The sequence below is a fragment of the Ochotona princeps genome, chromosome 22 (assembly GCF_030435755.1).
Source record: "Ochotona princeps isolate mOchPri1 chromosome 22, mOchPri1.hap1, whole genome shotgun sequence".
NCBI classification, from domain to species: domain Eukaryota; kingdom Metazoa; phylum Chordata; class Mammalia; order Lagomorpha; family Ochotonidae; genus Ochotona; species Ochotona princeps.
Window position 1 is genome coordinate 11,514,234 of NC_080853.1, and position 16,383 is coordinate 11,530,616.

General features: G+C 47.8%; 1 protein-coding gene across 1 annotated transcript in view; it reads left to right on the plus strand.

The window, feature by feature from the left end:
* The first annotated feature begins 255 nt into the window (after positions 1-255).
* Positions 256-16,383, plus strand: part of PTPRT (protein tyrosine phosphatase receptor type T) — a 937,772-nt gene continuing 921,644 nt past the window's right edge. The window contains exon 1 of the mRNA XM_058679424.1: positions 256-530. Coding sequence (XP_058535407.1) covers positions 443-530 — 88 coding nt within the window. The 5' untranslated portion in view covers positions 256-442. The remainder of the gene's footprint in view (positions 531-16,383) is intronic.

Genomic DNA, 16,383 nt, shown 5'->3' on the forward strand with positions numbered 1-16,383 from the left:
AAAGGCGAGGACCCCGCGGGTTGTGCGGATGCGAGGGCGATGTGGGTACGCGTCTCAGTGTGCGAGCGGCTCCGAACCGGCCAGCCCCGGCGAGGGTGCGCGGGGGAACCCGTGTGTGCAAGGCGCGGGCGTACGCGCACGGGTGTGTGCGTGGCCGAGGCGGAGCGGCCTGGCGGCGGCGGCGGCGACGGCGTTAGGACTCGGGGGACACCGCCCCCCGCCCCCCGCGTCCCGCCCCCGCCCAGCCTCCCGCCTCAGTTCGCGCCGCGCCTCAGCTCGGAGCGCAGCGGCGCCGGCTCCTGGAGCCCGAGCGGAGCCCGCCTGGGCGCCCAACAGCGCGCACAAGCCGCGGCCGCGCCGGCGATGCGGGGCCGCCCCGCGCCGGCTCCAGTCCCGGCCCGGGCCCCCGCGGGAAGGGACTGAGCCGCCCGCCGCCGCCCGGATGGCGAGCCTCGCCGCGCTCGCCCTCAGTCTGCTTCTGCGGCTGCAGCTGCTGCCTCTGCCCGGAGCCCGGGCGCAGAGCGCCGCAGGTGAGTGCGCCCGCCACAGCCTCCCCGGGGCTTCCGGCTGCGCGCGGGACCCGCCGAGGACAAAGTTAGGCAGGCTCGCGGACTGGGGGTCCTGACGGGGACCCGAGCCCGATTCACAGCCTCCAGGCGCGGGAAACCGTGACCCGGCGCGCCCGGCCCCTCGCAGCCGGCATTTGGTGAAGTTCCCTCGTTACTTTCCCGCCGGCCCCCTGGGCTGGAGTAACTTTGCGCGGCTGTTGCGAGTATTTGCACGCGCTGCCTCCCACTTGTCGGAATCCGCCGCCCGAGCCTTTGCGGGCGGCGCGGAGAGGAGCGGCCAGCGCCCTGGGCCGCGCGCTTCTTCCGGAGGGGAGCTCCTGTCTCGGGTAGGCCGAGACTGCCAGGGCTCTGGCTCGACTTGGCTTTCTCTCTTCAGGGACGCAGGGAGCCCCAGGCTTACTGTCAACTCGCGTTGTTCCTTTAAGCTCATCCTTCAGCCGCGAAGGTTCCCGGGGTACTTGTGTTGGGGGCCAAGTCAGCGACGCCTGCATCCTGCCCCATAGTGTTAGATTTGGAACACACGGGCGCCTGGGTTAGGGCCCTTCTCGTGGAGCGCCTTTGGCCTGTGGGCCCGCCTGCTCTTGAAAAGTTTGGGGGACTCCTGTCTGGGTGTGGCTACGGGCGGGAGGTGAGCAGAGGCGGCTGTCATGGAGGAGAGTGGGAGGCGTGTACCCCGATCTGCTCCTAGCATATGCTGGCATGGGCACAAGACCACCACCGCCCCGGAGGTCTTAGACCGAGCCCCATTGCTTGAGCCTCCAATCTTGACTTTGCAGAGAGGATGCGGAAGATGCAGGGCAACGAGGGAGGAGTTGGCACAGGTGTACTTTCAAGTTTACATTCACTTTGAAGTTTGTGGGGCCCCACTGTCTTAGGAGTGACCACGCTGGGCTGAGCAGGTGGGGCTAGGGCGAAGGTTCTCTGTGGACTACTTAGCAACAGCTGGGCCCCTGTAATTTTCCCGCAGAAAGAAAGAAAAGGGGGGAAAAAAAAGAAGAGGGAAGGAGGGAGGTGTGTGTTTGTTCTCAGCAGGGACGTTCCGTTGGTGATGCACCAGAATTGGACATTTAGCGGAGGCTGCGTACGGGCCCCCTGTGTCCTGTGTCTGTGTCTGGGCGGCGGTGATGCAAGCGAGCGAAGGGACAGTTGTGGCACGGATCTCAAGATAGTTTGGGAAGGGAGGGTGCTCCCAGCGGACCTGGGACCTGGGCTTGATGCGTCACGCAAGAGTTTTGCCACCGTTTAAGGTCTGACCGGCAGGTCTCACGCTAATAGTATTCTCGTTCTCGCGGCAAAAACATAATCAGAAATGTTCCACCGCGGGCCTCAAGCGGCTCTTGGGTAAACCCGTGGCGGCTCGGGCAGCTGTCCAGTGCTGAACGCACGCTCCTCCGGATGCTCCCGCCAGGTGGCGCTCGCCCACAACGGTTAAAATGCAAATCCAGTTGCTTTCATCTCAGGAATAGAACTTCTTTTCAATTTTTTAAATGAGTAATGTGTTTATTCAGCAGCCTTTTGTTAAAACATTTAGAGAAGTGTGAGGAGCCAGCACCTTTTCTTTGTTTGCTCTTGGGCACATTTGGGAAAGAAAAGCAATGCTGGAGAACAGTTTGGGAAGAAATCTACTGTTAAGACACCATATGTTTCTTTCCATTCTACCTGAACTGGGCTGGCTTTTGCAAACCTGCCTTAGCATATATTTAGCAACTGGCTGCGTTCGTTCCCGGGGCTCCTTAAAGGAGTGAGATTAGCTTGTGTTGGAAATTTGATGCATGCTAAGCCTGATGCGTTTGTAGGAATAGGGATTTTCTGTATATATCTGTTCTCTCCTTTCTGGCTTAATGCTACCTAGACCATTTAAATTCGATTTCCCCCCCTTGGTTTTCTCATGAACATCTGTATGTGTAGATGCAGGAATGGGCACACTCACTTTTTAAAATGGGCTTATCGGCTTGCTTTGTTTCTAAATGCAGAAATCGCTGAAATCCACATCCGGCATAGAGCGTGAGGGTAGCTTGATTCCCTTTCCAGTATCCTTATAAAAACTTTTGGTGAGTTTGTGTAAATGATCCTATTTTGAAACACAGTGTTGTGTTCTGCACCTTCTTTTGATCTTAGATTCCTACTTTGAAAGCAGTTTCAATTTGTAAGCTTCCATCCCGGTGCCTGCGTTTTGCTGTAACATATTGGTCACCGTGTCCAAACGTCAGGCGTGGAAACTTATCATCAAAAGTCAATTTCCTCCTCCTCTAATGTGTGTGTCAGCAGCCGTGACGATTTGTGTAAGGGGTGATGGTAAAAATAACGTTTAAAAATAGCCTGTTAGCAGGATGGCAAAACATGATTAGGGCTGAGGGAAGACGGAGAGAGTTAGCCAGATAAGGGGTCGGTTAATGCCTGTATGATGGGTTTTAGAGCCTGTACATTGAGGGCGTAAATGGATCTTGGAGGGGACCGACTTGAGATTGCAGCAATGCAGTCATTTAACTCGATCATTGCTGCTGGGTACGTCTGGGGAGCAGTTAACAGTGCGGTGGAATCTTCCTCTCCGTCCAGCAGGGCTTTATTTGTCTCCTAATAAAAGAACAATGAATGTGTAAACCCGTCTTGGATTCTGTTCCTCCAACAATTGGCAACACGCAGCAAACCCAGCCCATCTCCTTGGGTTACAGCCCACGGTCTTTCTGTTGTACTTCATTCCCCCTGGCTTGTGCCTGGCACAGCCCCTGCATGCGGCAGGCTGCCCGCTGAGACAGCGTCCCCTGTTGTAGTGTCGCCATCACCCTTCAGAGCTGCGAGCAGAGGATGTTACCGCGTCGGTCTTTCAAGCTTGGGATTCTCTCATGGCTTTCTGGCAGCGTGTTGCTGTGGAAACAGGGGCGATGCTGTGTAGGCATGGCCCTTGATAAATATTTATTGATGATGATGAAGAAATGGTTGAGTCTCTAGGGGCTGGAGGGATTTAGCTCTGGAGGTAGCCTTATTTAGAGTGCAGGAGTATGAGCTTTGGAGTCCAAAGTCCTCGGTTTGAATCTCGCCTCTGCCTCCTACTAGCTGTGCCAGCTTGGGCAAGTCATTCATCTTTGTGGATCCCCAGCCTCTCATCTGTAAAGTGGGGATAATTATAGCTACTTCACTGGATTGCTGCAGACTGAAAAAGACGGTGTGTGCAGAGGGAGTAGAGTGCTGTCTGGTGCTGCGTAGGCACTTCACCCGCAAGGTGAGCCTGCTCAGTGACTTACCTCTGATTTCCTACACGGAATCTGAGACGGGAAGTCGCGGATGTTAAGCTATGCTGACGGTGGTCTGGCTTAGCTTACTGATGGTTTTCAGCTTCTTCTTTTTAGGAAACTTGATTATCTGCAGCTGCTTTTACAAAGACGTATTAGCTGACAATTGCTAACAGTTGACCCTCGTAAATTTGACCATTCAAGGGTTTAGATACGGAAAGTAGAGTTGTCAGCACATTTTACCTTTTGAATTATGGGTGATAGAAAAACTCCACACAGGATTGTGTTGCAACAAGCAAGTTCTTGGATCTGTTTTTTCTTGCACCTACCACCCTCCCGCCTCACTGTCTTCTTGCAGCCTGCATCTCCTGCTCCATTCCCAACTCATCCTTAACCTAGAAATTAAGTGGACAGCACTCAGGCTGAGGGAGGAAACGTCTTCTGCACTTGCTAAACAAGCAAACAACAAGAAAACAGAGGGCCACGGCATTGCAGCAAATAAATAAAAAAGGCAAGGAGATTATGGAAAACAAACTGTGTCCGACAAGTGTAATAATGTTTGCAAATACATTACAGGATTGGGCCTAAGAGCCGACGCTGTGTAGATAAGAGGAAGCAGAGTGTCTCTTGAAATCTTGTAAATGCAGTCAGGCTGGTTTGGAGCAGAAGAAAGGCACCGGTGCCTAAATGAATGAAGGACAATCACATAAAGCCAAAGAGACCTTCGTGGTCAGTAGTGTTGTGTCCAGAGGAGCCTGGGTGACCATTTGGAGTCATGATACTCAGCATGAGATGTGGCTCTGCTAGACACTTCTATCTCCTGGTGAGAGGGAGGAATCATTTTATGTATTTATCACGTGTTGGTGAGAGTTGTAGGAACCAAAAAGGAGATACAAGGATGCAGGGAGGATTCTAGCCAGAGACACCAAAGGCCCAGCAGAAGTCAACTGTGCAAAGTGGGGATTCATGTGTCAGTTAAGTGGAGTGGCAGAAGGACAGGGCACCAGTGAGAAATGGTGATCATTAGGACCTGTTGTATCCCCAAATGTCAGCACTGGCGCAGACTTCATGTTTCCCCGCTGGTAGTGAGGCTGCTGACGTGTGCTTGACACACCCACACCTGCTGGCTGTAAGTGGAAAGGACATATAGGCTTTCATGTTTCCTAAACATTCAACTTGAGATTTTTATTGGGTGCTAGAGGGGCTGAAAGATGTTGAAGCCATTTTGGGAAGCTGTTTGGCAGTTTCTGGAAAAAGTCAAACCTGTATTTGTCGCAGGATCCAGTAGTTGCAGCACAACTAGGAGTCTACCCAAAAGAAGTGAGAACACGTGCCCAGTGAAAGACAGGTCTAACCTTTCATAGCAACAGGCTTCAGTACAGCCCCAAATGAAAACAATCTGCGTGTCATTCCCTGGTGACTCCGCTCATTGGGACATCCCGGTGAAGAGTGACTGGGCGACTCAAATGCTGAGTGAAAGAAGCCAGATGCAAAAGGCGTATGACATATACTCTTCAGAAAAAACCTGTGGAGACAGAAAGCAGACTGGTGGTGGCCTGAGGCTGGACCTGGGAGCGGCAGCTTGTAGAAAGTGGGCATGAGAGCATTTTGGGTTGATGGAAGGACTTGCATACCCTGCATGGTGATGACCGTATAACTGAGCTCACTAAGGATCATGGAATAGCTTGTCTCCGCTGACTGCAATGTTAACGATGCTACTGCTTTTTTTGGAAAGTGAGCCTTGGGGTAAGCAGAAGAGTAGGCCTCGGCCCCCCAGGGTCCTGATGGGCTGTGTTGCTGTGGTAGAACTGAAGCAGCTGGCATGTGGGAGAACAGACTGGTACCCTGGTATTGGAAGAACTGGAGGGCATTCCTGCACTTTGCCAAGTTCAGCCTCTGGCACCAATCAGGTTCTTGGGCAGGATATCTCTTATCTCTTGCCAGTTTCCCAGCTGGGTGGTTGTTTCAGTTGGTTGTGAGACACTCACTCCTTCTGTCCATTTTAGGTTCTTTATGCTATGAACTAAAATCCATGAACCAGTGTTTTCCTCTTTTTCATAAAAAAAAAAAAATTCAAAAGTTTAGGACCATCAAGTTCTGACAAGGATCTGAGCAATTAGGTTGGTTTTGTTCACTGAGTATCCCTGATTGAAAGGATGTGTTTTTAAGGAATAATTTGGGGATGTCTGTCATGTTGGAAGAATTGAGTGCTTTGTGCCTCTAGTGTTTTGGTAGGGTAGTTTCGGTGAGAGTGAGTGTAGGGGTGGAGGAGATGGGACCACTCTTCACATTTCTTTTCCGATAAGCCAAGACTGTAGAAATTCCAGCAGAACTCCACGGGCCAGGAGCAGATGCCAGAGTTTTGGGCCTGTTGATTTTGGGCCGAGTTCAAGAGCTGCCAGTGGGGAGAGAACCGCTCTGTGCAGGCTGCCTCCCTACCCCATGCACATAATGAGTGTGCATGCAGGCACACACACACACACACACACACCCCTGCCCTTCCCTTCCACCCCAGGAAGAGTCTCATTCTGTTGGCCCACATGCTGCTCTTCAAGATACATTTGCAAGCCCCAAGCTTTCTGCCATCCACAGCCATCTACATCCCTGCTAGGGTTTAGAAGTGCTAGCCACAGCTCCCCACCAGCCCCCCTGGCTCTTGCTTTGCCAGGACGTTCCTGTCTTCTCAGGCCCCATTGGACTTGGCCTTGCTGCTGTTTTATCTGAAGATCACAAACCTGGTTTCCTGGTACCTCTCTGTTGGATAGTGGGTGAATCCTTCTTCATCCTGCAGGAATCACACGCTCAGCTCTGCAGCTGAGCATGAATGAGCGGATTCGCATCGACAAGCAGGACTTTTCCTCAGGAGTGCTTGATGTTAGGTCATCATTATGTATTAGTGGCCTTGGATAGTCTTGACTTCCTTTAATTGACTGTAATTATTTTTTTGTTGTTGTTGTCGTCTGCTCAAGTGATCACTGTTGGGCTAGTGAGAGCTTGTGTAAGCCATTTGCAAGCCTTTTTCATCTCTGAGAGAGTAACTGTTGTTCTGTGACAATAAAGACTTTGAGGCTCCTTGTTAGATGTTCTGCTCCTGACATGTAGTCGACCACTAAAGGGCTCTGATCCCTTTTTGAGAGGCCATCACAATCTGGGTGGCACATTTTTGCTGGCCCGTTGGTGTAGTGCTGAGTAAGGTTAGGGATAGAAAGGAAAGATGCTCTCAAGAGCACACGTTGGTGATGGTTTCATCTCTTTGGTTTTGTGAAGCTAGTTGAGGATGAGACCTTGTGAAAAATAAAAGTCCTAATTAAAGATAATTTTGTCACATTGTCTTCCTCAGTGCTTAAGTTACTCGTGGGTAGAAGTTGATGTCATCATTTTTTATTTTTTAAGTGTCTTAGAATAGGCTTTCCTGTGTATGGGCTCAGCATTAGTGTTTATTGATGTCAACTCCTGGAAAGAGAAGGAATCTGAGTTTCATTCTAGGGGAACAGCATTGGTTATCTACGGCTGTGCAGCCAGTTGCTCTCCCAAACCTATGGACGTTATCATCTTCTTTGAATGAAGGGTCTGGTTGGGTCCTCTGGCCTTGAGCTTCGCAAAGGCTGCAGCCAGCCCAGCTCTAGTGTGCAAAGATCTACTTCCAAGCTCACTCACGTGGTGTTTGGCAGGACTCATTACCCATGGGCCGTTGCCTTGAGGGCCCCAGCTCCTGGTGAGCTGCTGGGGAGAAACCACACTCAGGTGCTTGTCACAAGGCTTCCCCATCAGCGTGAGCAAGGGAGAGGGCAGAAGATAGTGTGAGTGAGATGAAATTTCAGATTTTGGTAACATAATTTTGAAGATGACACCCTGTGAATTCTTTATGTCAAAGGTAGGCCCACAGGTCCAATCCACGCTCCACGGGGAAGGAATCCCACAAGAGCTCTGTGTTACAAACAGGAACCAATAGGACATACACTTGGGTGTAATAGGGGAGGTTAATACAAAGAGGACATTTACTGTGGGAATTGGCTCACACAGTTTGGAAGGCCAAAAAAAATCTCATGATCTCTTGTCACTTGAAGATCCAGGAAAGCTAGTACTATAAGTTGAAAGGCCTGAGAATGTGAGGAGCAGTGCCATCAATTCTGGTCTTGAGTCTGAAAATTTCAAAAAAAAGCTAAGGAGCAGTGATGTCCAGTGCCAGGAGATGCCAGCTCGAGCACAGAATGAATTCCCTTGTTCTACTTGGACCCTCAGTGGAGTGGATGTTGTCTGCCCACACCAGGGAGGGCCATCAGTTCTGCTCAGTTCACAAAGTCAAATGTGAACTCTTCTAGAAGCATTCTCATATACATGTCTGCATATACACATGGACAGACACACCCACACATGCACACACCCTCTCACAAACCTGTATGTACTGCCGTACATACACATCAGACACACTCACACATGAACACACTCCCACACATCTATACACCTGCACGTATGCCCATACACACACATCAGGCACACCCACACAGGCACACACACCTGTATATACTGCCATACATACACATTACAGCCACTCTTACACTCACAAGTATACCTGCACACACCACCATGCATACACACCCACCCATAATGCATGTATGTTATCTGGGCATCTTTTAGCCTACTCAGATTGTACCACCTCTGGAGTCTTTTCATTATCATCATATAAAAATCTCAGAATTTAATGAGTTACAGTAATTAAAAGATGTGATATACACATGAAAATTATTATACAGGTCAAAACAGGTCATATCTAATTCTTTTGACTGCTATTATGGTAGTATCATCATCATGGCAGAAATTTGGCCACAGTATTTTTCGAGGATAGTTGTAAGGGGGAGACTGTATTAGTCTGTTTTTCATTACCCAGCTCAGGTTCGCTTTGTAAAGAAAAGAGATTATGTTGATGACCTCCTGCTTGCTGTTTGAGGAACCATATGGCAAGAAATGAGTGTGTATGTGTTTTTCTTGTTAGAAAGTTCTTGGATTCAGTCATGGGGCCTCCGTCTTAATAAAAATCTCTATTCCTAACTATTTTTACCCTCTCAATAACATAGATTGGGGATTCAGTTTTGACACATGGAGGCTCAGAGGAGACGGCCATGGTAGGGCTCCATAGCAGGCTCCAAGAAAGGAGCTCTTATCAAAATCTAGGTGGACTTCCTGATGGGGATGGGATGTTGGACTGTATGTTCAGGGAGGGAGTGGTGAGGATGGTGCTGCCTGTCTAGACTGTGCCAGTTTAGACACCACCAGTTTACAGTGGCTCCAACCCCAAGTCCTGTTGAGCCTTTTCTACAAAGCCAGCCTGGGGAAGGACACCTGGAGTTCACCCGGCAGCCACCTTGGGGAAATGTTTGACTTCCACTTGGTTATTTGAGCAGTTTGTCATTTAATCCAATGTTCCCTTTACCTCTGCCAAGCCTGTACAAGATTGGGTGCCAAGCACCCCTCCTGTTATGAGAGGCAGAAACATAATGTTCCTACGTGTGTGGGCCAGGGGTGCTGCATATGATTGTGTGGAACCTGCACAGCAGTACCTCATAGGCCTGGGTCAAGGAGATTGCCCTGCTCTGCGTAGTAGCTCTGTGTTCACAGTCATTTCCGTGCCCAGTGCTGCTCCTCCTCACAGACCCACAGTTCTGGATGCTGTAACCGTTCATTAGTTTATTTGTTTGGTGAATCGTCCCTCCGCCTGACATTACTGATCGTTCATGATTTCTTCACCTTTTGTCTTATGTTTTCCCCTTTAGTTGTGGGCAGTATGAATATTGGAAGAGGAGGAGTGGTTTCTGGCTCAGAAAACAAGATCTTAAGCCAAGATTCTGAACCATCTCATGTTGCGGCTGTAGCCCTGGGGAAGCCAGGCTCAGTGCCAGCTTTCTCCCTGTGTCTTCACTGGCTCTGGTCCAGGATGCTTATCTTCCCCCAAACAAAGGAGCCTGGACCGATGTGGAGGCCTGCTCTTCCACACTTGGGTTGCGTTGTGTTGAGGCAATTTCAGGTGGATTTGCTAAAGAACTAGGGGACCCATGAGGAATTTTCCATGTGGTTTAAGTCCTTTATGCTTTGCTCTCAGAGGGTGCCTGTTTTAAGTAGAAATGAGGCCCTGACCCTGTAAACACCACTTTTGGTGGAGGAGTGCAATTAATTTGAGTAAATTCCAGAGTTCCAAGGTCACTGCTTCCTATAAAAAACTGTACACATATTTTAAAAGAGTTTCTTGGTTTTGAACTAACTGGGGACCCATTGTCCTGAAGTTCTGATTGGTCACTTTTTGCAGTGAGGGTTGATGAAGATTGGTTTCTTACCGTTATTCTTTTGCCGTCCCGGCATGTAGAGCATGAAGCGTGTATCATCTCCACATTGCTGCTCTTTGGAGAGGTGACATCGTGAGGCGGCAACTGTGTCCAGTGTCTGTTCCCCTCTCCAACCTCAGCAGCTGCCATTTGTCCCTGGAATGTTGCTGACTCCCGAGACCCTCCCTTTGGGTTCTAGGAATTCTTGCACCTCCCTGATCTCAGGTTTCCTTTTCAGATGTGTGTTTTGGGAACATTGTTTTGTATTCTGCAGATTTCTGACTTAACGTTTGCGCACAAACGTTTGTGCCGGCTCTTTTGGAGAGTCTTAGTTCTGCCTATTGTTTGTCTTACATGGAAGATTCCAGGCATTTTGCCTTGGCTTCATTCCTCTTTTATTATGTGTAGGTCCTAGTGGTTGGAGGGAGAGTAACAGTGGATGAAGTCCTACAGACTTAGCTCTTTGAAAATTCTAGTGCTTCAGGCCTGCTTAATTCCTTGATTCCTAGTTAGTATTCTACTTGGTGGCCAGGGTGTGTTTGTCATACCTGTCCCACTTTGATATCAAAAAGATACTTTCAGATGGGTTGTAGGTAATCTTATAAAGACCTTGTGTGTGCTCCCAAACTCTTAGAAGTTCTTGATTTATTTAGCTGAATATACAGGATATCCTGGAAGTGAGATGACTTTATAAGACCAATATGGATCTTGGTTTGATCTTTTCTCCCCAGTTGGCTCACTAATGGGGTGTGTAGTTGCTCTGCCATCCTCAGCACTGGCTGCATCCAGTTTGTACACAGAAGAAGCCTGATACAATGATATTGCACGTATCTGTTTATCATCTGTGTATCTATATATCAGCATCTTGCACAATCTTGTGCCAATAATCTGAGCATCTATTTAAGGAATGTTTACAAATATCTTGCTCTTTTGGTTCATGAACCAAATTGAGCATCTGCAAGACTATATCCTCTTCTGTGGGAAGAAAAACAGCCACTTTTAGGAATGTAACAGTCAAACATGTATCAGTAATCAAACTGTATGTTTTTGTCAGTGCAAGCAAAAGAAAAGAAGGCTGCACTCCTTAGAATAGGCCTGGGAAGAATGCAGCTAGAAAGGTGGAAAAGGAATGTTTTGGCCTCATTTGTAATATTCTCTTTCCTTTGAAAAGGGGGTATACTTCAAGAAACTTTATTAAAATTAGTTGGCAATTTTTGATAGAGAACAGAGGTGTTAATTACGCTTCTTTTTGTATTATTTCTACCCTTAAATTATTCCTTAAAATGTGATACCTTTGGAGTTTTAGATTTGTTGGTAACATCACAGTAGTGGGGATTTAAAACACTGTATGTGTATGTGGTGCTTTTCTTCAACTGTCTTTTTTTAAAAAAAATTGAGTTTCTTTGTGGAGGCTGATTTCAGAGTTGTACTGAGGATATCTTTGGAGTTGGAGGCCATCTGCATCTGGGCAGGAAGGAAGTGAACTGCTGCAGACTTGGGCAGACATCTGAGCAGTAGTTCTTGGGGCTGTGCTGGAGGGGCCTTCAGTGTCATTCTCCTGCATAGTCCCTCTGGCTCGTGGAGCCCAAGGAAGGAGTTTCCTTGTACCCACTCCCCACCTGGAGGAAGATCACTGAACCCTCCCAGGATGGGCTTTGCCCTTGCTTTCTCTTGAGGCTTCAGAAAAGTACTTTCAGCACAAAGATACAAGGCTGAACAATCTTTTCCGTGTTTATGGAGATTCTGGACTCCTAGGCACTGTCTTCCCATCTGTGAAATGACCCCACATCTTAAAGGATGGCACTCCATGTCTCTGACTTTAGAATTTTTGATCTCCTGAGTATCAGATTACCTGAGATCCTTGGTGAGGCTTTGTGTATTAAGGATCTGTCCTTTCTTCCAGTAGATCAGTTTTGTTTTTCTGATGCCATCCATTGTTTGGCCAAGGCATAAATTGTGTGATGAAACTGAACCTGTGTGCTTCCAACTGTTAGAACCGTCCAGACCCCAGTACGACGGCTGAGACTCACTCTCCTGGGATGCCAAGGAACTAGAGGGAGAAGAGCACTTGGCTCCTGCTGGAATGGAAAACACAGCCTATGAGGAGGTGACAAACCACTGGGCGAGATGCTGGATGATGAGGGGACGATGGCGACTAGAAACAAAAGCTATGAAAATTACAGGAGTACCAGGGTGAGTCTGCCTAGCATGAAGGAGCCAAATTGAGCACCGGGGGAATACAGACAGGAGTGGAATGACTACCAAATAGGGAACACTCACACTGTTGCATACTTCAGGAACATAGAGACAGGCAGATCCTTTCCTAATTGTCAGTAATCAAGTGTGTAGAGCACCACCATTATCAGACCTGAGCATCGGAGTGGTTAAGTGATGAACTCAAGGGCGCACAGTGAGTGAGTGCCCCAGCAGTCCAGGCTAGAATCTGTGCTGCCAGCCAGGACTTGCTCTCTCTGCTTTACTGTGCCACCTGCTTTGCTGAATTCTTAACTAAGGAGAAAATGAAGCCCTAGAGATTTCTTGGCTGCAGGGAAAGCCTGAGGCTCCTTTTAATTTTCCTGGTGATCCCAGGAGGCAGACCTAGCACTGCCATATAAGCCAGGACGAAAAATGATTCCCTGGAGGTTCACATGGCTTGGCCACAGCCACGCTTGACTCCTTCCACAGTCCAAATTCCTAACCACTGGGAGATGTGGAAGGTAGAAGATCTTTACGGTAATAAGGGGTCTGGAAGAGGGGGCCATTCTTTCTAAGAAAGTATCCCCATGGAGTCTCCACTCTTCCAGACTTACAAGGGGTAGTCCCCTGGGGTGAACTCTCATTTGTCTCAGGGCAGAAGTCAAGCTCCTGGATAGAAATGACTCTGACTCCAGCTCTGGGCTCCTTATAGCTGGAAGTTCATCCCAGTTGATGGTCTTGTGCACAGCACTTTAGGAAAACACTTTTTTGGCTGATTGTAGTTTATGGAGTTTATTTAAGTCACATGATTTTGATTCCAGTTTTACAGCTGAGAGGTTGAGGCTTGTACCATTAGTTGGGGCTGCCTTTGAGTTTGTGGGGTGCATCTGTGTTGAACACCACTGATTTTGTTGTGGGAATCTGGTTTCAAGACAGAGACAACTATGAAGCTATCTGCTTTTCTGAAGGAACCAACTGTCTCCCCACTGACCTTTTCCATTGATTACTGACAGTTAAGAATACCATTCTTAAATAGCATTTTCCTCTGTGTTATCTAATACATCTTTGGTCTCACTGCTGTTGTGTATCATGCACATGCCTGTCTACATCTATTAGTGGGCACTAGTGAGAGCTTATATAAATAAAGCTATACATGAGGTGCTGCATAAAGAACTCTTATCCAAACACTGCTACTGAAAAAGTTCGCTTTGTAATGCACATTGCAGAGCCTAGAGAAAACTGTAAGAGCTCTGAGCTTCTAGATGAATCTAAGCATGCACATGGCCTGTCTGCCTTCCCCTCCCCCAGCAACTGGGAGCTCTTACGTTACCAAAAGTTTTAGGAGACTTCTCACCAATTTTATATGATTTCTAGGCTTTGAAAGATTTAGAAGGAGGCAGACAGGCTCTTCCAGGGAGACATGTTCACAGGGGTGGTAAATAAAAGGAGTGAAGGTCTGACTGCTATGCGAGAGAAAGGAAGGCTTCAAGAAGCTGCAGTGAAATCCCAGTACACTCAGTAGCTGGAGCTGCTGGGTACATGGTCAGTGAGGGCATGCTTTGCCCTGGATGCGCTAGCTTATTGCCTGGTGGAGGATGTAGTCTCAGACATGGCAGCTGTAATGTCAGCAGAGAAAAAGAGGGTTGAGCTCCCTGTCCAGTAGTTGGTCTTTTTATTGATAATGCTGAGTTGTATGAAAAGGCTAAGTTGTCTTCTTTAATTCCAGTGATTGAGTTTTTATGTGGCTTTATGCAGTTATATTTTTATGTATATCCTCTCATTGCATTGCACACACATAGGTCTTAAAGGTATTGACTACAGCATTGGACATGATTCTTCCAGGCTAATGAACTTTGGATTTAAGCATTTGGAGTAGTAATTTGAATTAGAGCATAAAACTTAGCTACCTACAAATCTCTGATATTGTAAAGTCAAACTTTCTTAGGAGGTTGTTGTGGAATAGAGGTTTTGATAGCAAATCGTGAGACAGTTAACCACTAGGGGCTCCCCCAGCTATGGAGGCCTCCTGCCTCATGATCTGATCCAAATGATTCCAGGGCCTGGAACCATCTAAGCACACCCCTAATGTGCGGCAGGCCAGGCCAGGTGTTGTCATGTTCTCTTCTTCCTACACTCAAGGGTGACTATGGTGTGGTTTGATGCTGTTCTTTGTCACCTGCTTCACCGAGGAAGATTTGGCAGTTAACGTCCCTTTCTTGGAGGCAGTGGATTGGGACTGGTTTCGTGTAGTATAGTGGTTCTTTAGAAGAAACGAGCCTTTAATCTGTTCTTTGAAATTTTCTATAGAAAGTGACAGCAGGATACTTCTGGGGGAAAGTGGCTTGGCAAATTAAAATCGGAGTGACAGATCAGATCCTGTAAATTACCTTGTAGGGTGAGGATTGAGCCCCTTTGTTCCTTGGGGGTTGAGGTCATCCTTGGCCTGTCTAGCACAGTGGCCTGTACCTCTGTGTAACGTGCAGCAAGACAGTCACAGAGATTCCATCCCATCACTGTCACCATGTTTTGTGGGTTGGAGGAGTCACTAGCTCAGCCCACTCTCAAGGGTGGCATAAGGGTGTGAGTATTTGGAGGTAGAGGTCATTGACGACTATCTTTGAGATTTCCCCCATAGACCTATATCTCAAATTCCTGTTTTTATTCATTATTTTTTTTTAAAGTTTTGGTGTTTTAAAGCTTTACCACAAAATGCTTCATTTCTGTTGGTATGGCAAGTGTTTCCATTGAACTAAGAGGTGGAAGGAAGAAGATGGACAATTTTGGTAGAATTGGTTTGGTTATGTGTGCGCCTTGGTTGACATGTCAAATGCTTGTCCAGGCCTGAAATGAGGGGTTTCCTTTCACTGTCATGATAACCCTGACACACAACCATCATCTGTTTCTATTACATGTGAAGGAACCAGGATTCAGAAACAAGCCTGGATCTTGCCCGAGATCATAAGGATTTTAGTTTTTTTGAAGAGGTCAGAGAATGTCAAGAGTAAAGTTTTTTTGGGGGGCTGGATGAACATGGTGGCACTTCCTCTAAGGTAAAGTGTCAGGGGCTGTTCAAGAGTAGGTGGGGAGGTCAAGCTATAGCTGTGGAGGACTCAAGAGGGGTGTCCAGGGGGAACCCAGTGAAGCCTCAAAGGGCCAAGTGCTTTGACAACCATTTCTCTCATGAAAGGCAGAATTAGGTAGAAAAATGTGCAGTTCTCTTCATTATTCATTCATGCTCTCAGTGTTGAGTTTGGTCTTTACAAAACTAGCTGACACGGTTACACTCTACTGTTTGCCCACAAGGCCAGTTTTTCTCACCTACCACGTCTGTTCAGCTTGATAGGATTTTTTTCTTTACAGAAACGAGTGGAAAATCAAAATGTAAAAATACCAGTACTCATGGCAATATGTTAAAGTCAGAGACAGGCACTGTCCATGGCACAGAGTGTTCCCTAGATTATTCAGTTTCCATTAGTGACGGGACATATAATTTCAACTGTGCATGGAAATCAGATGAAAGAACATACATGATATGTTGGGTAAGCTTCTTCTAATACCTCCAAGGCCATGTGCGGTGTAGGAAGCAAATGGGGAAATCTTTGAGAGTGTGGGCTGAGAATCCACATTAAAGAACAATAAAAAACCCATCAGTGATTCGCATGCGGGGAGAGGTTGCTGGGTATCCTCAGAGCTTTTGTTGGGAAGGCGGTTTGTCCCAGACTGTTTAATCAAGAGGACAGTGTTCTGCTCCCTATTGACACATTTTTTCCAGGAAGTTGATGACACCATCAGAATTGCTACACTACTGCCAAAGTAATTTTTTAAAGGCATAAATCAGACTGTGGCCCTCCCCTGTTTGAAATTGCTCCTCTTGTGCTTAGAATAAATAAAGCGGCAGTTCCACACCACCGTTTTCTGACTGCAAGATTTAGCTGCCGATGCCACCTCCTGTCTGCCTTTACGCTGCCCAGTTATTCAACTGAATGTAGCCTAAGTGATGGCAAATGGTATCCTGTAGGGCTAGTCTGGGCTGCTGCCTGGTTCTGCATGGCCTGGGCACTAAGAATGGTT